The sequence below is a fragment of the Pempheris klunzingeri genome, chromosome 13 (assembly GCF_042242105.1).
Source record: "Pempheris klunzingeri isolate RE-2024b chromosome 13, fPemKlu1.hap1, whole genome shotgun sequence".
NCBI classification, from domain to species: domain Eukaryota; kingdom Metazoa; phylum Chordata; class Actinopteri; order Acropomatiformes; family Pempheridae; genus Pempheris; species Pempheris klunzingeri.
The window spans coordinates 22,014,243-22,038,962 of NC_092024.1; the positions used below are offsets into that span (position 1 = coordinate 22,014,243).

A 24,720-nucleotide genomic window follows, 5' to 3' on the forward strand; every position below is an offset into this window, starting at 1 on the left:
CATCGCTCAGGGCTGCAGAGGTCTGAACCAGATTTTATTTGCTTAACAGAAAAAGGGATGAAGAGGCCAAAATAAAACAATAAAAAAAAAGAAAAACATCAGCACTGTTGGTTGATTAAATTCTGTCAATGAATAAAAAAAATGATTTTAGTTTAGAAAGAGGAATTAATAACACATTAGTTTACAAAATCTTTATAAACTTTTCAGACACAAGCTGAACTGTGCTGTAGTTGTACAACATTAACTATATTAACCACAGACGGCTCAACACAATGAATTAAAAACATAAATAAAATCAGATTTTTGACTAATGTTTAATTTCAAGACAATTGTAATTGTAAAATGTTGCATAACTGTAAAACTAAAATATAAAAGTCCACTTATATTAAAAGTGGGGCTGATTTTAATTACTTTATATATGCTGGGACTTCAACCAGCTAAACATGAGTGAATTACAAGCCAGTTCCCTGAAGTGCTCCTCAACTAAACCTATACACACTTTTTTTTTTTTTCCCGTATTGATGACGTACAATGTTTTTGTAAAGTTTAAATTTTGCTGTTGGGCATTTTTCTAATTTAGCTTGTTTTATCCATGGTGACCTCCAAAAAATTCAACAGCACAAAAAGCCCGAGGCTGTATCCAACTCATACATTTTCCTCTCGTCCTGCACTCTGCTAGACAATGACACATTTAGATTAAAAATTGCCCATTTGATGATTCAGCTAAGACACTGGTGATTCCACAGGGGGGCTTTCTGAAAGCTGATTTGAATCATCAAATTTAACGAGATAGTCCTAGAAAAAGTCCAACTGCGTAATGCAAAACAAAAGTAAGCAGATCAGCAGCACTGCGTTTAGATGTACATTTAATAAAGATCCCCATGTCCCCAGAATGATCAGCAATGACAGAGAGATGACAGCAACAGCGAGGGATAGAAGATTTAGTGTATTTTTAGAGGAGTCGTGAGGAGGACGGCGGGGAACGAGACACGTGATTCAAAAGGAGACATGAAGTACTTCTTAAAAAGATGAGCTTTCAGGTTACGGAGGATGGGGGGAGTAAATGTGCAGTCCTGACTGAGCTTATTAAGTAAATTATCCAATTACCCAATGTTTCATTTTCCTGTTGAACATAGCATTACATAGGTAATTAAATGGAGCGGGTGATGAGGGAGTGAGTAGGAAAAGCCCTCGGGGAAATCATTCCTGCCTCATTTGTCATCTAAAAAAGTTTTGATCTTTTTTGGCAGAACAAAGCAATTTACCTCAACGTAAACAACCTGAAAACAAACAAGAGCATCAACAGTTCTTTTTTTCCTCTCTGAGCGGGCCGGCTAGTTTTATGAAGCCACACACGCTTTGTTCAACAAGGACTGTTCATCCATTAAATCCCTATACATCATGGAATCATTTATTATTACAAGGGAGCCCGTGTGTATTCTGCGTGTGTGTGTGGGGGGCTTGATCACCAGCTTTTGGCTCACATTCGATAAACAAAAGTGTCAGAGAGGAATTACTGTCCACCTGTTTGCCATTCGTTCTGAACGGTCAATAGAGTGAGGCAACGGGAAGGAAAAACATAAAAACACAACAACTATTTGGCCTAGTTTTCTTAAGTATAGGAAAGTGTGTTCTCGCGGGTGGTCCTATGTCAGTTTCGGAGGTGGAGAAGACAGGTGGTCTCTCTTTTTCTGTTCTCATTTGATCATTTTCTGTTTCCTCTTGCTCTCCATCTCTACCATCCCTTCTCTCTCCCCCCTTTCTCTCCATCTGTCTTCCTCCATATATCCCTCTTTCACTGAGTGGCACTGAGCCTTTGAAGCCCTGGGATAAACACCTAACAAAATCCTCCACTATGAAAAAAAAAAAACACAAGGGGAAATGTCTGGGAGCCCTGGCCTGTCAACCGCAACATTAGGAGGAGATGTTGGTCCGCGGCATTGAGCAGAGCCCCTCTGGAGGTGTGTATGTGTGTGTGTGTGTGTGTGTGTGAGAGAGAGAGACATGCACGTGTAGCTAACGGGTGGGGAGCTCTGACAGGACTGTGAGAGATGTAAGGTCATTTACCCACTGAGGAGGCCTGGCAGGAGTTGATGCTGATTGATTAGGGGGAGAGAAAGGATGGAGGAGTCAAGCAAGCCGAGCGAGGAGGGTGAGGTGGTGGTGGGGTGTCGGAAATGGAAGAGAGTTAAACAAAAAAGGTTGAAATGTGTAAATGAATGTGCATAGTTTCATTCCTCTACAGAAATGAGATGACGCAAAGTGAAAGGTGAGGGAGGAAGCACTCGGAGAATACCTCAACTCTGAAAATGAGTGAGCGCTAACCAATCACAGGCCTCATCTCAGGGCCCTGGGAATGACTCATAATGCCACCGTATGAATACATGCTGCTTCAAAATGTGTGGAAATGTGCCTAATCGCCTTACACCGAAAGGTTGGGCACACTGGATATGCTACTATCACTCACACACACACATACACGGACACACAAAAGGAAAATGCTGCTGCCCACCTTGAGGGGTTTGTGGCTGCGGGGGTCGGTCTCCTCCTTCCCCAGAGCAGTGGGCTGCTGGTTGGTTGCTGTCAGCTGGTGCCTCTGGAACACCAGCGCCTCCTTAAACTCCTCCTGCGTCTTCGTCTCCAGCAGCTTCTGCCTGAAGGAGATGTCAGAGAAGAGGGTGGCGAACGTCCGGCCCAGCTCCATCGCTGTCTTGGTGCTTTTCTGGGGAAAGAAGCAGTGACTTGCTTTTGATAACTGCAGAATCGAATTATAATAAGACTGACCTCTTTAACATTAAAAAAGTCTTTTCATCCATTGTTGATATAGACATGTTGATTACTGGAGCCTTTTTCTTTTGACTGCTGAAATGTTTAATTCAAAAATGCTTTGAATTACAAACTGAAGTGTAAAAACATCACAATTTCCAAATGTTCTAAATCTATCCTTCATAGACGTTTTCAGATTTACATGGTTTGGGCTGGGTGACAACACAATTATCATAATGTATACTGTGAGACAACAGAGATTTATCTATTAGATTCAGCTTTTTTTAGCTGACAAAATACCTTTTGATTTGTCATGTATTTAATTCACTAGATTAACCAAAAGCAGACATTCTCATCTGGTCAGTTCATGTGTAAGCTGCCTCGTGATTACAGTCCAGGAAGAAGCATGACATTGGGATATAAAAGCAATCACAACATTGTCAAATGTCTATTAGTTGCAAAACATCTTTTGCAAATTGCTCCAAAACCTCATGTCTGTCTCTCAAATACAGTACAAGAGATATAATCTGGTCTTGTTATTAAGGACCGGTACATCTAGATATTGGAGCAGGGTGTTTTGGGGAGGTGGGGTGGGGGTGTGGGGGGGGGCTTTTGTCAATAATCCCACATCTGTTACAAATAATGCTGTCACAAGTCACAGAGTGATGGTGATAATGTCCTGGCAGGCTCTGAGACAGCACAGTGCCAGGGAAGCCTTGTTAGCCAGGTGGTGATGATACCAGCATAGCCAGGCTCAGTGCGTACAGCGGCAGCTGCAGCAAACAGAAAAACTAAAGCCTTTAAGCTTTTGCACCGTGGTAACTGAATTTCAACCGGAGCTGAAAGAGCTGAGAGAATTGATCTTGATTAATCTGAAAGCTGTCTTTGTGTGTGAAGGCGCAGGATACCCTACCTTCAGTCAGACTATAGGTTTCAGCTTTAAAGGAGTACATCATCAAAAATCTCCCTCATGAGCATCAAAAACTCACCCTTTGAGTGCTCTGAACAGTTTGTAGCTTGAGTTGCAGAGGACGGCAGCTATAATCAGCTAGGATTTAGACCCAGAGCCTTTCACAGCCATGCTAGCAGCTCTGTGAGACTATGCGCTTTAAGGTAAATGCTACCTTCAACATGCTAACATGCTCACAGTGAGAATGCTAACATGCCGATGCAGATGTGGACGGATTTTGACCTGATGATCAAAAGTCAGGGGATCACCAAAGTGATCTAAAGGGGAAAATGAATGACAAACTAACCACGTTAACCTCAAGATGGCAGAAAAGGAAAATTCAGAGGACCATCCAAGTCAGTAGGACACATCCACTGGGAACCATGAATGCCAAGTGAAAAATTAGACCTGCTGGTGGTCCTAGAAGAAATATCAGGGGATCACCAAGTTCTGTAAGAATAATCCTCTTGGGACCATGAATGTCTGCACAAAATTTCAGTTCAATCCAACCAATAGCTGTTGAGACATTTCACCAACATGGAGCCACCGTGATGACATGCATAGAAATACAGATATAGCATATTTAGCTATGCTGTGTTGAAAATATGTGTCTATAACATACCAAACATATGGATTAATGCTGGGAAAGTGGATTGTGGATACGTGGATATGTTTGCCTGTAACCTTGGGTCTTTCCTGGGAACCCACTGCAAGTGCTGTGAATCCAAGGCAACTACAGCTCCATCCTCCATTAAAGGATGGAGCTACTCACATTTTGGAGACACCTTTCATGCCTACAAGGACTACGAGTATTTCATATTCAAAAGACAGATTTTTTTCGTTGTGGGATTTATTTAAGCTTTGAAGGTCACTAGTTTGATTAACCGGGCCGACTGAGAAATGTGGGTGTTGAAAATGAGTAACAATGTGCCATCAACATCAAGGCCTGAGGGCAGCTTGTCTAACCAGCAAAAGAGCTAGAGGAGTTTCTTTGAGGGCAACAGTATATGAGTATGTTGACAGGCGCATTCAGGTATGTGTTTAACTGAGTGAATGACAAACAGAGCGTTTTTAAAGAAAGGTCACGTCTGTTCAGCACATTCACCAACAGGAGAAAAAAAAGCCACAAATGCTGTAAAAGCTCTCTAAATGGTGGGTGATGGAAATGGTTCACCCTTACAGACGCTAGATTACATACATTTGCCAACCAAAGGAATTCCTATTATCATTATCATCATGCCCCTTCAAAGATATTTTCTCGTGGAAGCAGTCACCATCAAGGATAATTGAGACATAATAGTGCTTTATGTTTACTTGGGGCTTAGATTAATGTCTTGGAGAATGCCATTAGTGGTTGTGATTGCTGCCTGTAAGACTGGCAAGGAGGGCGCTGGAAGCACTGCGGAGGGCACAAACACAAAGGAGGGTTCATGGGAAAAAAGAGATAGAAACCAAACAAACAAACAAACATGATGCAGTTAGCTGAGGCGTTGCTGATTGCGAGGGTCACTCCAAAACCCCCGGTGGTTCCACAGTTTGATGGTGGGCTTTGTGGGGGGGCGGGTACCACGCTAACAGGAGAGGAGGTTGAGGATTAGAGGGGGTTTCCAATGGGAGAGGGGCACGGGCACATGAAGTGATGTGTGTCTGTGCAGGTGTGTGTGTGTGTGTGTGTGTGTGTGGATGAAGCAGTGGAGGACAGCAGGGTCGAGTGGTTTGATGAGAAGTAGAAAGAGTTCATGTTTTGATGGGGAGGCGGAGGGGGGTATTACAGGATATGTTGCGCTTTCCACCGGCTGCAGCGAGCTCCTCAGAGCTGAAGAAAACATCAATCCTGCACACAACAATGACCCGAAAGGTTCAGCCAACAGGACACTCGTGCCTACGCAAGATACTGAGAGGCCCTGAAATCAGTTCAACAGACATTTGGCAGCCTGGCAGCGTTTCTATTCCAGGGAATTAAAATATGGAATGCAAGACTGAATTGGTAGTAAATTACCTTAAAACAAAAAACAATAATCTGAGTAAGGAAAAAAGCCACAGAAATGTCACAGGTCTTATAGGATATTTCCTTTCAAGCCTGCCTTCCTTTCACATTTCATGGAAAAAAGCAGGGGTTTTGGTAGCACGGAGCCATAAAATCTATTTAAACCAAACTGTGTATTTTGTGGTAAAAATATGCAAAGGTAGAAAATGATCCTTATTCATTCTACAACTTTATCAAGAACTGAGTTTTCTGTTAAGAGCTCCAACCTTAATTGGACCGATGACAGGTGGCTGCCTGTAGAAGTGAATATACATTTCCTTTTAAACACAGTACCTGAAAGCAGAGCGGCAGGGTATGCAAATGACCAATTACTTTTGCTACAGCAGCAGGATGCTTACATTAATCATAAGGTGAGTTGGCTTCTACTAATCCATACACCTGCAGCCAACACATCTTACATGAGCTTTATTTTTAGGCACAGATGAGGCATCATCATCCCTAAATAACTGAGGCAATGAATTCATAAATAAATGAATGAGCTATCAGCTATAAGTGACCACAAATACAGTAAATGGTATAAAGAAGAGAAGAAAACATACATTTGTGAATGAAATATGAGCAAATTTAACAAATAAGTGGGTCTATGAATGCTTCACTAATCCACCAAAGTCAGATAAACCCCACGTATCATTTCCTCCCTCTGGGAGTGGCAGTTACCATTTTCAGCGGGGCCAGTATCAGGATGACATAGCGGACCTCACAGCAATTCTCCCCCCAGTTTTGCGGCCTCTCCAGGCGGGAGATGCACACGTGACGCCTCTGGAGATGCTTCACGTTGCAGCTGGAGCAGAGAGGGGAGAAGGAGGAGGTTTTATAAATGTCAACGGTTCACCTCACCGGCAGCGCCCCTCATTTCCATAGTTTAACCTCTTTCTCTGCAGCAACAGTTAGACAGTATTCAAATGTGCTGGGAGAGCCTGCGCATGTGTACATACACAAATATACTAGAATAGACAATTTCCTCTAGTTTTATCACTTGGGTTAAGATTCAAATATTACATTTTGAAAAACATGACTCTTATCACATTCACATATTGTCACAGTCAAATTAAAATTAAACATCTCCAAATTTGGTGATCTGGAAATTACCAAGTAAACTGTAGGATTAAGTGTTGCTTCATGGGTTGAGGAAATTCTTCTACTTCATGAAATTAACAAGCTCTCCACATTTAATCACAAAAGTTATTGAATGACACAGAAACATTTTCTGATGTGACGTCTCTATGAGTGACAGCAATTTTGCCTACTGTCACAAATCACTGCGGGAAAATAGATCTGTTTCTGTTTGTTGATGTGAAAATATTAAATTTACAAGGATTAAAGAGATAAACGTAGAAAATTCTCTCATTTGAGAAGCTACAACAAAATGTATTTTTAGTATTTTTGCTCGATAAATGCATACAAATAATCAATTAACAAAATTGTTGATACATTTTTTGGTTTATCAGCTACAATTGAGCAAGTCTTAACTCTAAACTTCACACATACATTCATGCACACATGCACAGACACGCTGAGGCTTACAGGATGCAGAGCCAGGACTGCTGGTACTGGACCCCAGTGGCGGTGGCTGTCACCCCTTGGATCGTCTCTGACAGCAGATGGACTGCGATGGGGGGGGAAAGGTCAGAGGTCAAACACACATTAACTGAGATCGACCTCAACTCCAGTTTGATTCTCACACGCTTATTTTTCCCCTTCACAATGTTGGACTCCTTTTCTGCGTGGGCTTCAGCAGAACCAGTAATGCATGGCATCCCTCCACTGCAGCTGACTGGGGCTATCCTAAAATATATGGTTGCACGTTCATTGCTACATTTAACGGAGTCTCTGATGTTTCAGTATAAAATATTTATGTATCTAAAAATAAAACCTGGCTCTGATTTCTTTATCTAGCCTAATGGTGTCAGCCAAATGCCTAAAATGTTCAACAGAAATCTAGAGTCTTATCTGCGGTGCCAAGGCTCTCAATATGATGTCTACATCAGAAGTGTCTAACAAGCTCGCCTTCTGCTTTAGACCGTAATGCCAGTCTGTACTGTGTGCAAACAACACACCACGACAAGCTAATAACGATGTCCATCCAACCCCAGAAAACACCAACGCTCATGTCCAGAGATTAAAAAACACATTTCATTCTGCTGCCATGTTTACACAGTACAAATCATTAACATGGGCAACTAGGGGCTCTGCTGGAATCAGCTCGCTGCTTCCTAATAAGAGGAATCTCCCTTCCCACTTCTCGCGCTGAGAGCGATGAATAATAGTGTTTTGGGGGATATTCTTCAGCAACCCGACTATCCCAAACCCCTCAAGAAGATTGGACGTGCTTTGGCGTGCAACGTCCTCTTCGACTCATCAGCACTGAGCAAATTACAGGGTGGAAATGTTTTGTATCGTAAGCAGCGGGGATGATCATTTCCATATCATTCTGATTTTCCCTGCCGGTGGTTTCTCTGGTTCTTTCTGCCTGTCTTTGTCTTTCTCTCCATCACTCTCCCTTTCTCTCTCTCTCTGCCATGCCGTCTCATCAATAAAGTATCCTCCATTCATGCCAGAAAATGATGGGCGTCACCATGACAACAGTATCACAGTGCTCAAGGAGTGAGAGAGCCAGGAAGGGAGAATGAGAAAGGGGGGGGCAGACAAGAGAGACAGGGAAATAAGAGAGAGCGAGAGAGCACGTAGATAAAGAGTGAGAGGGGAAGAAAGGATGAAAAGAAGCCTGTAGAGAAAGAGGGTGACAAGGGGGAAGGAAAGCTGGCACGTGGGGTGGAAGAGAGTGAGAGAGACTGGTGGAAAAGGGGAAATGAGGGAGACACGGAGAGAGAGAAATGAAAGAAAGGAGAGAAAGACGGGAAGAGAGAGCAAGAAGGAGGAGACATGCAGAGAGAGAGAGAGAGAGAGAGAGACGGAAAATGCAAGCAAGAGAAACGGGCAATGAAAAAAAAAATCACACAAAAAACAAAGAATGTGACAAACAAGAAGGAAAATGAGAGTGAGACACGATGAAAAAGAGAGCGAGAGGGAGAAGTGAAGGAGATGGACTGGGATTCAATTCAATTAATAGCAGTGAGCCTGACAGCCACGTAATAATCAAAAACCATCCAATTTCTCATTGACGTCAGGGAGGAGAAGAGGGGAGAGACAGAACGAGAGAGAGGGAGAGATGCAAAGAGAACAAAAGAAAGATTAAAAGATAAAGAGGATGGAAAAGAAGGAGACAGGGGTTAAAGGAGAGCAAAGTGAAGACAGAAAAACAGAGGAGTGTGTTGCAGGAATATCTGCGGTCCTCCATACGAACAGATTAGGTGTCAGACCACCCGAGAGAAGATAACGCCAACACTGCTAGCTGTAAGCCTTCATATTACAACCACTTCAACGTTTCTTAGAGACAAATATCTTGTGTTGTGAGATCAGTTCAACAGCAGAGCGGAGCATGAACACTGCAGGTGTTCAGGGTTAAACATCACTATTACTAAAAGTGGGAAGCTTCTACAAAACAACATTTGATTTGTGACGTCTGAAGTTGTGATTCATGCTAGCAGCACATCCTTATTTCTGACTGATGTTTTCTGAAGCTTTTACTTGTCATGTGTGTGTCTGTTACTTAGGGTTTTCTTCTCTAGTTGTTTTCTCAGTGTGTGATACATTCAGATAGACAGAAATAAGCTCTGAGTGACTTGATCATGTTTGTGATGATTGACATTTCCTACATGGGACTAACGGTGTTCCATGAAAGTGTGTTTTTCAGTAGACGATATCATCAAGTCATCATCAGGATGACGTGATAATATCATCTTATTATTTAACTACATTCTGCTGTAATGCAAGCCTAAATAAAACAGTTATTCACATTTTCATTTTACATGGGAAGAGTTCTTGTCTGATGTAACACATGACACACATGCACAGCGAAGGCAAAACATCCAACCACAGTAATAATGAGCGAGACACATTTATGAGCTGGATTTTAAACAGAAATATGGACAATCAGTATTTCCTGAATGAGAAGTCAATCCTCCGTCCTCTTGCCCTCTCAGACTGACTGGACATTGGAGAGCTTTGCGCTTTTGCATGCCAAAGGTTATTCAGATTGACCTTCTTCCTCGTAGAAGTTAATGGAGCGCTCAGTCTGGTGTGACCGCGTCTTTAGATTGCTGATATCCTCGTGCCAACATCGTGCCCTCGACCACCATAATCGCCTCCAACGGTCACGATCAAGTGTGGGATATTACACGGCGCCTTATGTCACAAGCTGAGGTGAACAAACCCGACGTGAGGAGAGGACGTGTGAGAGTGAGGTCGCTGATGTGATCAAGTGGGAGTCTAATTAAGACATACACATTTGATACTTGTCAGTTGTGTGAATATTTCTGTACGGTTTCGTCAGCTTTTGGTATGCAAACACCGCTGCTTCCACACACAGAAAGGGGAAAAAAAAAAATCACAGATGCTCGCACGCAGCATATCAAATGTGACAAACTTCAATGGAAAGTGATGAAAATATATGAGGAAGGCAAGACTGGATGGCTGGATTGCCCCCTTTGATCTTTCGGGGTTCTTGGTGAATTCTTTAACTGCATTATCCACATGGTTCGGTTGGAGAGGGGGAAAAAAAACAGATTGCAATTTTTGTAAATCACACGAGGATAATGCAGTCTGTCACAAATAAGGGAGAGATGAATCAATAAATATGCTAAACCAGTCAAAAAACAGCCATGTTAATATTTCCCCCGGCTGTCGTGCCAGTGAAACATCAGCAGAAGAAAATCTACAGAGATGCACAGGCACAGAAAACACAGAGATTCGTGTTTTTTTTTCTGTAAGAGTGTGAGAAGGCCACGAGTCCTTTCGGCAAGGAGACTCCTTTCATTATGCACAGAGGTGACCGCAATAAAACCTCCGGATCCTATGCTGCCTTAAAGATTAACTGTGGTCTCGACCACTGGTAGACCTGGCAGCTACCACACACACACACACACAAACACACACACACGCACACATACACACAAAGGGAAATGATTGGTTTCCTTCAAAGCATGGGTTGTGGAGGGCACTTTGAAGGAGGTGATTAAAACACAAGAGGGCTTCATACAGCACTGGCAGATGAAACACTTACTGTACCTTAGGTATCCATCATAGCTAATTACAATGCAGGACAAAATTGCTATGATGTCACATGGCGATGAGAGGGCCACTAGGACTGGGTCAATGCTGAAACCTTGTTATCTAGAGAGGTTGTCAAATCTTCTGCTTGCTTGCATAACAAAAATCACATTAATAAACCAATGCTCTACATGGATAAAGTGTCAAAGTAAAGTAATGCATGCATGACACGCTAAATTCCAATTATATTTACCTGCAGCATCCATTTTGTCTACCGAGGAGATAACTCGCTAAAATGCTGATTATATTATTAGAATTTTATCCCTTCAATCGCAATCAATTGGATTTATTAATTTAAAGTATTTAAACAGAACCAGCTGGGCTTAACAAAAGGAAGTAATAACATTATTGGACAATGAGTCTGCTGGACGGAGAGGGCGTTGATTTGAGGGGCAGCTGAAGAGGCATCAATATCTGTGACACAAGAGGGATTGCTGGTGTCTGTAATCATTTGATGACTCAATGGATCGACCCAGTCCTGAGCGTGGAGAGGAACACAAGCAGCATACTGATGGTGATTGGTACAGAAGCAAACCACTGATTGCAGCCTCATGGCGGCTGATGCTGACATTTTCATCCAATTAGCACAGCTTACCGTCATCAAAGAAAACGAAACTTTGAGACTTGTCTGCATGGGGAGAAGGGGGGAGAAAAACCAAGAGGAGAAACCAGATAGTCAGTTCAGTCACCTTTACTGATCAACAGGCGGGCAGTTTCTTAGATTTTACACAAATATACGCAAAGAAAATGGCACTCAAATACACACTCTACAGCCACACACACACACGTAGACACCTTCTGGTTAACAGGCACGCACATAAATATCTCTGCTGAACAGAAGCTTCATTTCCTGCCCTCCTTTACCTCATGCATATTAAATATCATTTTCCAGAGAAAATCCCTCAATGTCTCGTCTTTGTTGGGTGCACAGAGATCTTATCTTGATTACCGTCTACAGGCTATTACAAAAAATTGGATTTTATCACCGATACCACCGTTATGTGTTCGGCAAGTGCAAAGAAACGAAAAGACGTCAATGAAGAGATCAAGATGAGAAAAATGACATGTATGGCCGCCATTTTTCATGTGGTAAAGGGCTTGAATTAATCGTTTCGGTTTAGTATTCTGATCATTCCTGCAGAATGTTACAGAGAGATTTTCACACTCAAAAGTCATGCCGCCGGCCTGGAAGAGATATATTATTATAACGGAGAGGCATACACAGTCGGCTGATACAAAAATACAGAGCACCTCCCCTGTTGAACAAACTTAATTACATCCACAATATGTAAAGTACCTCCTGTCTGAAAAAAACATGCATCTGCAGGTATATTGTTAACAAACAGAGAAATACAGATATATAATAATCCTCTTGCTTTAACAAAATGCTCGTGTATTTCTGAGTTTGTTAAACAGGCTGTTCAGGAGCCTAAGGGTCGGGAAAGTCACAGACTGTAATGGTTGTGTACATGTCGAGACTCTTTTGCACACATGTGAGCACCTTGTTTTGAGAGAGAAATCCCACCTTCCGCTTTGCAGCTTCCAAATACGGAATATGTGACTGTTTTTCAGTTTGATTTGAGCTGGCAAAATATAAAAAACAAATAAAAAAAAGGAGAAGAATAACATGGGGGATTATGCAAATTGATGTGAAGTGGAGAGCCGGCGAGATCGATCAAAGGTGACAGCAATTTAGCGGGAAATTATGGTACAGTCATCACAAATAGGGCACACAATCAGCAGCGCACATAGCAGTGAGCACTATAGCTGCTAACAGAGGGAGAGAGGAAAATACAATTATACAGTACATCATTACTCAAAATATTTACAATTAGTCATTATGTGGCAGCCGCTAATCATTACTGTAAGCAATGTCATCGTCTTCAGCATCCTATACTGTAATCATCCATTGGTTTAAATACTTCTGCAGTATCTTAACACAGCATCTTAAAGGATGAAGTGTTCATTTTAATAAATAGAGAAGCAGGGTTGGTGTTTATAGTAGTGGCTGCAGTAATTTTATTATCAATGCATTGCATCATCAGCAATGCTGTTCGTTATTCCTCGGCACAACTGTGCTCCATCGCCAAATCCCAAGACAAAAGTGAACCAAAAAAACAGCACGAGTTGAGTTGGCCTCCAAAAATCGACTTCTCTGTACAAGTTGGAGCAGGACTAATTATCTCTGTGGGCTTTCATCTTTTTCATTTCTGCAATTCTCTGTTCTTTCTGTGCCTGTTATAATCTCGCCCTGTTCTCTTTATCTCACAGCTGTACAGTATTACACTCCAAATGAGCTGGTCCGCTCGCCAGCCGTATCACCTCGCTGTGGCAGAGTGAACGTAGATATGGCAGAAATTAATACCTGAAGAGATATGTCCTGTTGATAGCATACTTATGTGGAATATGAATGTATTCCCCCGGGAAGAGCCATTGTTCCTCCCCCGGAGATATTTTCTTTCCCCCACAGCAGCGACATGAGTGTTGCATGTGAGTGTTCATGATTTTAATTTAAGGATCCTAACATGCAACATGGAGATTTTTACTCTGAGTGAACGGAGTTCATTGCAAAACGAGATACTAAAGAAAATGATTTCTTGGTGGTGGATACTCTCATTAAATAATCAATAACGTCAAACCAAAATTGAAGAGTAACAGTTAACTGAAATCCAGACCACTTGAAAAACAGACCTTTCTTCATTTATACAAATATCATTTCTGCTCAATCAATAAATATTTCTCTATGTTATATCCATTTGTAGACATAATCCACTAGCTGCAGTACAGTAGTGTTGCTCATTTGCATGTTTCAAACTGTAAATCTTCATCATCTTTATTTGTTGCATTTTTTTTTTCGTAATTGGGGAAATGTTACATCATTCTCTGTACAATTAATTATCACCCAATTCTCATCTACTATTATTCTATCCCTTCTGCTGCAGCTAATGCATTTCCCCTGAGTGATAACACACATTTCAACTAATTAAAAACAGTGCTTTTTGTTGCACAATATTAGTACAAAAAAATCACGGCTGCATATTGTTTGCCAGATTCATTTGTTAGTTAATAATCTTATAAGGGCACACATGCAGTATATGCTGCTATTTAGTATAATATCTCGATTTATAGAAAATAAAGTTAGTCAAAGCAACACAGTATGTTGTTGTGCTACTTTCATGATGCATGGCAGGTATTTCTGTTTTGCAAAAGAACTCTAATTTTCAATCTACAACAGTATAGATCATTTTTCATAATAAAGATATAAAAATATTTTCCTTTTTATTTCTATGTTGCTTTATGAAATTTCTAAATTCAGTGAAACCCTAAATGTTCAAATTGATTTTCAAAACATTTCCAATCAGTCAAGACCTGCACAGAAAGCCCCTTTTTGTTAAGATGGCAGCCACAAAGAAAAAAATAAAGCCACTTCCATTTCCTTTTTGTGGGGCATTCTGGGAGAGAAACAGTCAAGTAGCAGCAGCAACCACAGCTTGAGAGTCTCAGAGAGCCATTTGAAAAGCTAAGTGAGTGATCGATGACAGAAGTCAATTATCACCTCGCGGATCTGTCAGAGGCGGCTGTGCAGGGTGAGCGTCACACACCACCCACCTCTGACTAACCATCAACAACTGTGGACACCAGCCCAGGCAGACAGGAGAGCACTGGAGACAGAGTTTATGACGGGCAGACCTTACACTACCATTATCCTCCACGTGCTGCGATAGTAGAAAGAAAACCCCTCATCTTTTTCCTGCATCTGCACAGCATCTTTAAAGCTTCTGCAAACATGCCAGGCAAAACTGATGTGCTGAACAAATTAAGTGTTTCTTCAATTCTTTGTGACATTAACTAAAAAGAAAGCCAAGTCCAATTTGTCAAATAATTACTTTAGTGAACGCGGTGTTCAGTACATCTTGCAGCACAGAGCGAGGCTTCAACATTAGCTCCATACTGTTATGTAAGAGGGTGGATTTCTCCTGCTCTAATGGGCTGAGGAGATTCGCCTTAACCAAGAGGCTTTGCTACTCAGCCAAAAGGACCTGTGCTGAAGGGACTGAGCTAATGTGACAGGGATCGGTAAGCCGACAAATGGGCACCAAACTTGGGGAAACTGTGGTATATTTCAGGAATGGATTTGTGTCTAAGAAAAGAGCATATCTTACACACTTTCAGGTACAATAAACCTGATATTCTCAGGCAGGAATATGAACATGTATGGATATGATCATGAATAAAGGATAGAATTTTAGCTCTTGGCTTTTCTCCTGAAATGTTAAACTGAACATTTTTGAAAACAAGAAAAGTGTTTTAAATGGCACCGAGCTGCCAAACCAAAACATTTCAAAAACACTTTGAAAAACACTGAACTGATACTTGACCCTGAATGGAAAGAGCATGTGATTTCGTTAGGTTTGATTATCACTTGGTTATCAGTCTGGTCTATAAAAAACATCGTGTATCTTGTGCTGTGTGCATTAATGTGTAAGATGAGCACTTAACAGTGGGAGACTTCTGATGTCTGCACATGTAAATGGTTGCCAACACAATTCAGCACATTGAGATCTATTTACGTCCACTTAAAAAGCCACGAGGCAAATGGACAGCCGGGATTCAAGCATCACAAACTTTCCTTTGGGTCTTAAAAGCTTCTTGAACCATTCTCGAGTCTATCTGACAAATCTGCTCGTGTGCCCGAGGTGGTTTCAGGTAGGTGTTGACATGTGCAGACGTCAGATGTTTTTAGGTCAGGTGTCATATGTTATGGGGTCCTGGTTTGATTGAGGGCAGATACAGGTGGTACCGCTTCTGCATCTCATTGTGTTTTATGTGTCCGTGACTGTATTTTCACACATTTGTCCACATGCTGGTTTATACATGCATGCTTACCATTGACCTCCTGAGCTCCTGCGTCTGTGAAAAGCATGCTCATCACCTCCTCGAAGTTGCAGCTGGGCTCGGATGCGTGGCTGTCCTGGCCCACGTGGTGCAGCATTCTCTTCAGAACGTCGTCCAGCGAGGCAGCTGTCTCGTCCAGCAGGATGCTGGCCCTTGCCAGAAAGCCATCCAGGTCGCGGTGAGCCCGAATTTCCTCCTCAAAGTTCATCAGCTTCACATACTGTGGAAAAGATTGAACCCTTTCTGAAATTGTTTTACTTGACCTTACCGTGCGGAACATGACAGTGTAATTTGAAAGACTGGAACACACTGTGAAAATGCATCTAGCTTTGTTTCTGCAGAATTGGATATTCAGACAGTTACTGTCGCAGGTGTATTTTATAAGCTAGAAAATTCTACTACCCCCAACAGGAGAAGGTATTTACAGTTTATAACTGTGATGACTGTGATATTGAATTTGGGAAATTAAGACTACTGTTTGCTTGCTAACCTACTGTAGCCTGCTGACTGGTGTCCTGATTTTTAGGAGTAATTCATGTCTTTTAGGACAACAAAGCCATTTTATGTGGATAAAGTCAGGCAGATATAGTATAGATTAAATGTGATCTTAACCCAGAATTGGTCGACCTCAACTACTTTTAGAATTGGGATGAATTTCTGCCAAATTGTCATTCGATATCAGTTTGAGTGGGTCCTGATCCAATCAAAATATCTGGCTGTCAGATGAGCAAATGAATTTCTGGAAGTCCAGAAATGTGATTGACTCTCGTGCAGTTTGAGCAGTTCAACATCACAACCATATAAATTATTGAACCAATTGGAAATGTGGAAGCAGAGGTCAGGAACCAGGCTACCAAAACACAGATGGAAGTTTAATTTGTCTTCATGTAGTACAGCAGGTTGAGTGGGACTGAATCTTAAGATCCAAAGGTAACACATAGATAAATATAAAGTATATATAATATTAGAAGGAATTATATTAGCAAACCTGTGACACAAGCGACAGCTTTGACCCTCCACACTACCCCCACTGAGCCAAATATTGTTGTCTTACAAATGGCAGAACGCAGTGCAGAGACTTCCCCCTCCGAAGTTTGTCAAAGTCTGAGAATCACCTGAGAGACAGACCGATGGACGGAGAGCTGAACACAGCTCGATTAAGAGCCCGGACACCCACCAGTCCTCGATTTCATTGATCGTGTGATTGACAGAAATTCTGAAGATGAATGGACTCCAGCTGTTCTTTTCAAAATAAAACAAGCACTGAGAAGAAAGTCCGTGTCTCCAGTCTTTTGAGTTATTTGTGTATAGTGCTCTATAAATAAATTTGATTTTGTTTTGTTTGTACAAATCTATCAGAGCTTAAGTCTGGGGGTCTTTTTCACCTCCGGTCAAATAATTAAAAAGGTTATAAGTAAGTGGATTCATTTGCAAAAAAAATGATGAAAATCATTTCTAAACTTCAGCTTTGAAAAAAAAAAAATGTCATGAATTGTTCATAAAGGAAGTGAAAACCACGCAGCTGTAGCAGAAACATAACCGTATCAAAATTAATTCTATTTATAGACGTCTGCAAATAAACAGATCCACAACAAAGTTCTTGGCGGGGAAGTGAGGATGTGACCATGTGAAATTGATAGAAAAACAGAAGGAGAGCGCAAACAAACAGAACTGTAATACAGAATTTGGAGATTAGTGAAAAGAACCAGGCAAGCTGTTGGCAGGAGCAAGGCACAACAAACTGAAGTCTCTGACAGGCTCGTACTGAGGAAGTCGAACTCTAAGACAGCCTTGGTCACCAGTTTACAGCCCCCTGATTGCTGCTTTAAACTCCTTGAGCCGTGGAGGTAGAGGGACATTCATTTTTTTCCAGCGTAAGCGATGGCTTGTTGTACACACAGAAATCTATTTGATATTAACCCTCTATACGCTTGCTGGCCTCAAAGCGCAAGTTTTTGTAGCTTTATTAATAATATTTTGGATGCTTTATTGAATTTGAATGAAGACTAACATATTATAAATGATCTATATCCTAACTGTACGCTGCAACATCCAATTTCAGTCTTTGAGGCTTTCATGCTCGCTTCTGTTGTTCAAGCTTTACATGCTCCCACTGGGAATTATGCTCAGGGACCTCGGGATTGATGTATAAAGGTATGCAGATGATCCACTGCTGCAGCTTCATATGACACATTAGTATTACTCTGATTGATAAACTGATTCTGATTCTGAATCTGAGTTTGTTGCAACTGAGCGGAGATATAAGATCAAAGCTACAAGCTCTTTTACTCTGATTTGAATTTTGTAGCATGGTCCTTTCTCTGTCAGGCAGACTCTGGAAATACGTCTGCACGCCTTCCTACCAGGCTTGATTACTGTAATTCCCTCTTGTCTGGTCAAACCTGGAAATCCTTGAAATGCAGATGATTTAAAATCCAGAGGCAGAGGACACATTATTACACCTTTTTTTTTTTTTAAAAGTCATGTCACTGAGAGCAGACTTTAAAATACTGCTATGTGTTCTTGGCTCACTCAACTCACTGATTTAAAGTATGACTTGAGTGTTGGATATGTTAATATGGTGTGTTCCTCTGCTCCTTTGACACTATTTGGTTTCCGTGCCAGGAGTGAAACTTTTCCTGGGGCGGAACTGAGTGACTGAGAGGATCTGAAAACGGTTTTAAATGAAACTGCAAGTCAAACTTCCTTAGCTACGACTATCAATTCAGTTTGACTTTAGGTGATCCGTTTAATTATCGTTATTGTAGCTTTGACCTTGTTTGGTATTAATTTGACCTTCATTTTGTCTTGTTTTTTCACATTATATGCCTGTTATTTATTGTAATGTATATAGTATATATATATAGTCCCTCCTCTCTGTGTGGGCATGTTACTATCAATGAAATCAGCTGCATTTGTGTTTGTGAGGACTGACAGTCTGCATACAGCTCACAGGTCTGTCCATGAATGACGACTGCAGAGTGTTTGTTCATACAGAAAGCTAATTAAGATAACGAGCGGTAAACACATAGGACCTCGGGCTAGCCATCAAATCTACACGACCATCAAACAGGCAATACCACCGCAGACGTGTGTGGTGTTGAGAAATTCTACAGCTGGAGAGCAGTTCTTGACGTCCTAAATTGCCCTTCATCAGCAAATATTAATGATGCCATTGGGATTTCCTGAGCCTCCCCTGCAGGATACATAGCAGCGTGATTCAGGTGTACTTTAACTGATCTGATTTACTGAGGCCCATCAAATTATTATCATGTGCTTTAACTTACCACAGTCTAAATACACCAGCTGTTGGCATCATGAATGCACCAGTGCCTTTGCTAAAACATTAGAACCAACTCCTAAGGTGGAACGATATGAGCGAGCCAACAGTAAAGGGGCATGAAAAGATAAACAGCAACAGACAGCAGTTCCACAGAAGATATTCACACTGACAGCAGAGCTATTCAGTTGTCAGGCATATCTTACATAAATTGGATTGGTTTTACAAACGTCAGTGTGCTTCAGCTGCGCACTATGGAGCTGCGGGCTAGTACAGTATGTGTTGGAAAAATAAGAATAATAAGACTCAGTATCGGATCATACTCGTGACTCAGACAAAAAAAAAAATCTTGATTAGGACATGCTTAGATGTAATGAAGCTTAGCATAAGTTACAGACTACAAGGAGGGCGACGTCATTGACAAAAAAATATTCTATCTAGTCTCTCATTCACTGCTCCCTCTCTCTTAATCCTTTCTGCTTCCATCAAAAATCATTTCTCTACTTTCACGAACAATGAGAATATTAAGAGGGCAGCACCCATTTGGTGTGTGGCAAACTTTGGTATCTCAGCACCTTCTTCTCTGATCTGTGATGACGTATTCTCTGTGGGATTCTTCCCCTCATACGTGTGCATTAGTTTCAAATAAATTAAATTAAAATAATAGTTTTTACAATAATAAAGTATAAACATAAATAATAAGTATGAATATAATTAAATGATAAATCAAATGCCAATGATTGTTCTGCTATTGTGATTAAAATTCAATACTGCGGGTTTGTTTATTGTAGTTTTATTTAATTCAATGGACACTTACCCGTCTTGATGTGTTCAGTAACACACAACCAGAGTCATCAGCATCTGAGGAAAAACAAGAGGACAATTAGACATTCAAAGTGTCCCTTAATAACTCTGCAGGTCTGCAATGAATGTATTTAGCTGTGTGCTGGCATATTTCACACCACGTTAATATCTATTTCTAAAACTTGCTTCCAGCAGGAAAAGAGAACACTGTGGCAGATTTGCCATCTGGCCACAATTACCAACAACCAACAGGTGACAGTTGTTTAAAGGGTGATCTTGTTTGCTTCAAGCCTACTGAACTCATGCCAAACTAATTTGTATTCAAAAGGTGAATAAGTTGATCAAAAAGTTGAGAGAAACTTTGAAACAAAATGCACACTGTGCTTCAGCATATGATCAGTATACATCAGGATATTTTACATTATACACTCACGTTAAATCGAAAAATAAACAGCTGTATCTTGTTTTCTGCAGCTCTATTTCAATAATCACGATAATCTGACCAGAATGTAAAACTAAAGATCTGATCAGGTTTGCATTTATTTGGAAAGATGCTTCATCTCAGGTGTTTAAATGTCTGTGACACAGAAGAGAGAATGAAAGAAAATCAAAAGTTGTTAGAGTGCAGTGCATGTAGCTTTTAGATGAATGAACTATGGAGTATAATTAAGCAGTACAATAACTACTCCAGATCTATACAACCAAAGTAAGACAACTATTTCATTACTGGTAATCTTAGTCACCATTTCTAAAAATGACCGTCCTGCCGTGTGCATTTTCTAGTATTTTCCTTTATTAGAAGGTCGACGGTAAAGCGATGATTGGAAATGAGGGGAGAGAGAGAGAGATGGAGAGTGACATGACTTGAAAGAGGACTCAAACTGGGAATGTTTTGATTTTTTGTTGAAACTCTACCCACAAGTACATTCAGTGACTGCAGCTTTTACCGAATATTCAAGCATTTGCTTTTGTTAAACCCGAATATTACAAGCTGAAATGCTTAACGTTTAATGCTAATCTGAAGAGACATGGTAATTATAATATTCTGTATTTGAATTTAAAAGCAACAGAGCATTCATTACTGATGGAGCAAATTCTAAAATAAAGATCACACGTAACAACCTCTCAGCCAGTAAGGAAAAGAAGCTTGAGACCCTTTTTCTAATAGTGATGAAAATGTCAAGAGGCAAGTCTCTAAATGCTCTCATTGAACAGGGATTGGAAGTTCTGTGCTGATAAGGCTTTAATACACACGTCTGTGGAGCTGAGGCGAGTGCTCAGATAAAGTACAAAGGTCTGGATTTTCCCAGTGACAGAAAAAAAAAAGAAAAGGGAGGAAAAACCTTTTATGATAGAAAACAATACGGGGAAAAACCGAGGGAATGGGGTTTTCAACAGAGTTCAGTCCCTTAACTAGCAGACTGTCAGTACCCTGCTGACTCTCATAAACCAGTGTGCTGCTGCATTACATAACGCAGTTATCGCCGTTTACTGTGGGGAGGACGTTATTAGGTTACCATGGGCTTTCCTCCTCTGCTCCGCGTGATGCACTTTGTCGGCTCCGTCTGGAAATCAATCAGTGCTAAACTCCTCCCTCCAGCAATGGAGAAGCAAGAAACCTCCCCTTTAACAAGCCAGTGCGGCTTAAGCGCCTGGATATCATCATATCATTTATCCAGCCACAAGTCAACATGTTTGAGTTTAAGTCTGCAGGAGAAAAGGGGGGGGGTTCTTTGATCGCCACACCGAACACCTTGCCATCATAAAAGCCTGCAGGCAGCGTAGGGAGAAAGAAGGCTCCAGCCCCAGGTTCCACGATGAGACTATGGCAGGGGGCACGTGTCGTGTGCACTGGATTTGGTTCATCAAAGCCACACAATCAAAAAAAAAGCACACGGCTGGGCTTATCCGCTCCCAGAGGGGAGAGGGAACTGTGGCTCTAATTGCTGTCAGGCTGCAGCCGTAAGGAGATATTCATATATTCATATAAGATTACCTCGTCTCCAATGATCACCTCCGTCTAATGGCCTCTGTATGTCTCAATATACCGTGTGGCTTAAAGTAATCCAGGAGAATTTCAGGGTTTAGGGATTAGGGAGAGGAAGTGTTAAAATGTGACACAGGCTTGTTTCCCTACTTGGTTTCTTATTTGATCAATGTGGCACTGCAACTGTTGATTATATTCAGTCAGACACAAGTGTTATGTAATCTCAGAGTGGAGTGTTGTATTATTTTAGTCATTAATGGTTGTGGGGTGGTGACTGAGGATGACTGAATTACTGCATGATAGGAGAGAGTGTGCATCCAAACAGGCTCCTTGGGTCTTTGGCCTGGCCAGTGCGTTTGAAACAGTACATGCATTTCATGTGTGCTCTTGAAGCAAAAACTAATTGGTGTGGTGGTGTAGGATTTTTTTTTTAAATTTAATTGGTATCAAAAGAACCATGGGTACATATTTTATCGTATATTTTGTGAAACAGAGTGTTAAAACCGTAGAGATACAACGATCATATGGGTATCAGAGCAGATACTGCTGGAAAAAAAAGCATTTTTATGTTATATTTAAAATATTTAATTGAGAAAAATTTATGCAGATCGTTACTTTCACTATAAATGGACACCCCCACTTGCTGTTTGGTAGAAAAGCACATTTATCTGATGAACTACTCTTATATATACTGTAAATACATAAATAAATAGGTGTACATAGCTCTGTTCGGTGCAGGATCGTTAAAGGGTTACAGTTTCTTTGTCTTCGTCATGTTTTTCTATATGCTGCTCATTTTACACACCACATAGACCGCTGGCTTACATTAAAATATGGGATTGTTAGTCCTGCATATTTCAGAATCAAGAAAAAGAGTGCACTTGTGCTGGATTGAAAATCATTATGCAGCCCTATAAAGCAGTGCACAATTCTATAACAACATTTTCACAGTGCCTGTATTCAGTAACATTCATCAGCAAGGTTAAATACACCAAAGCAGTGTGGAGGTTGGTTACGAGATATATAAAGTAGAAAAGTCATGTTTGACTCTGATTCTATCCAATTTATTATAAAACAAGTGCATTATTATTGTAACTCTAACCTTTTCATCAACGGTAATTCATTAATTTAAAAAGAAATTCCAAAAAAATCCAATGCCTATTTGAGAAATCTTGACATTGCTACTCATCTCCTGTGATAATAATAAATGGAAAACACATTTTATTACACACTACATTGATCTGCCCATAATAACTCAATTAAGAGGCACCGTTACATGCCCTGGTGAAAAACTCAAACCTTGATGGCAGCTAACGCGTGTCCTTGAAATGTTAAAATTTCAGAAATCAGCTCCTCAGGCAGCTAATTATCGCCACCACAGAGTATTTAGTGTTGCAGCAACACTTTGATGTCCTTCCCCTTCTCTTTAATGCCTATTACTGTCTCGCTTACTGTAAATCAGTACATGAATGTCATTGCATTGAACGTGGAATTATCTTTGGGTATACAATCTCTTCGAATCAGACTAATACAGACTTGTCTCAAACTAATGTACCCGCAAATCTTTTATCCATCCATCCATCCATGAGGCCGGGTCACGGTGGCAGCAAGAAAGAAGTCAAGATGTCCCTCTCCCCAGCAACATTTTCGAGCTCGTCCTTGTGGATCCTGAGGCGTTCCCATGCCAGATGAGATATTTAATCTCTTAAGCAATTCCGTGTGTACCCCGGGGTCTACTAGCAGTTGGACATGCCCAGTTAACCTCCCTCTGTAAGGGTGAACCCAGCAGAACCCTACAGAGAAAACTCACTACCCAAACACCATATGACCACAGGTGAGAATTGGAGGGCAGATCAACTGGTAAATCAAAGGCTTTGCCATCTGGCTCAGCTCCCCCTTAACTCCTTCGTTCCTCTCACTCATGTTTAAGACCACCAGGCCACTGTTGTGGCAGTGAACCACGGCCTCAATCGTGGAAATGTTGACTGGCAAATGTCAGAGTGCATGCTAAAGGACACAGTCTGAGGCCAACAGAAGCACATCATCTACAAACTTCCCGAAGTCCCCAAAGTGCACACTCCCCTGCCCCTGGGTGCGCTTTAAGATCCTACCCATGAAGATCACAGAATAGGTGACAAGGGACAACCACGACAGAGCCAAACATGCCTGACTTCCTGCTGAGAATACAGAAACAGCTGTCACTCCAAATATTATTGATCACATATGAATTATGCCATAAATTACACACGTGATGATTTAAAAGATAATTTTGCAAGTTAAAAAAGTGGCAGTTTGTTGTAACGTTAATACAGTAACATTTAGTTTTACTTTTGTCGCACACAGTAGACATCACCTCCTTGCAACACTTATCTTACCTCATGTAAGATAACTATACACACAGACATTTCTGCATGCGTTGTCTTTATAATCACGTATTTATATCAAACTGTGACTTTCTTGACTTGAAAAATTATCTTTCATGGCACAATTCAAACTGGATCAAAAATGTTTTGTCCCTTATTGTTGACTTCTGTACATATTTTCTAAAATAAGGTCGCATGGTGCACTGGAAGGGGATGGACTTCGCCTCTCAATAAGGATCGGATGGCTTATAACGATGGCCTTGATCACAGATCACAAGTCCACAAAATACAAAAATAGGAAAGCTCCCATGAGCCCCCAGTAACCCTGCAAGGGTAAAGAGCTGGTTTCCTGTTTCAGGACCAGGATGGGATTAGCATCTGAGGTTTGATGATTGGCTTCAAAGGAGGTTGAGCAATGTGACGCCCCAATAAGTGAAGCATACTCTCCAGAACCACCAC

The 24,720-nt window shown here is 41.1% G+C and overlaps 1 protein-coding gene across 2 annotated transcripts in view; it reads right to left on the bottom strand.

The window, feature by feature from the left end:
- slc4a11 (solute carrier family 4 member 11) overlaps window positions 1-24,720 on the bottom strand; it is a 103,927-nt gene that overhangs the window by 21,007 nt on the left and 58,200 nt on the right. For both annotated transcript variants that reach the window (XM_070842607.1, XM_070842608.1), the window contains exons 4-8: window positions 19,925-19,968; window positions 15,819-16,047; window positions 7,287-7,368; window positions 6,420-6,543; window positions 2,513-2,722 (exon numbers count right to left, since the gene is read on the bottom strand). In XM_070842607.1, the coding sequence (XP_070698708.1) occupies window positions 2,513-2,722; window positions 6,420-6,543; window positions 7,287-7,368; window positions 15,819-16,047; window positions 19,925-19,968 (689 nt within the window). The remainder of the gene's footprint in view (window positions 1-2,512; window positions 2,723-6,419; window positions 6,544-7,286; window positions 7,369-15,818; window positions 16,048-19,924; window positions 19,969-24,720) is intronic.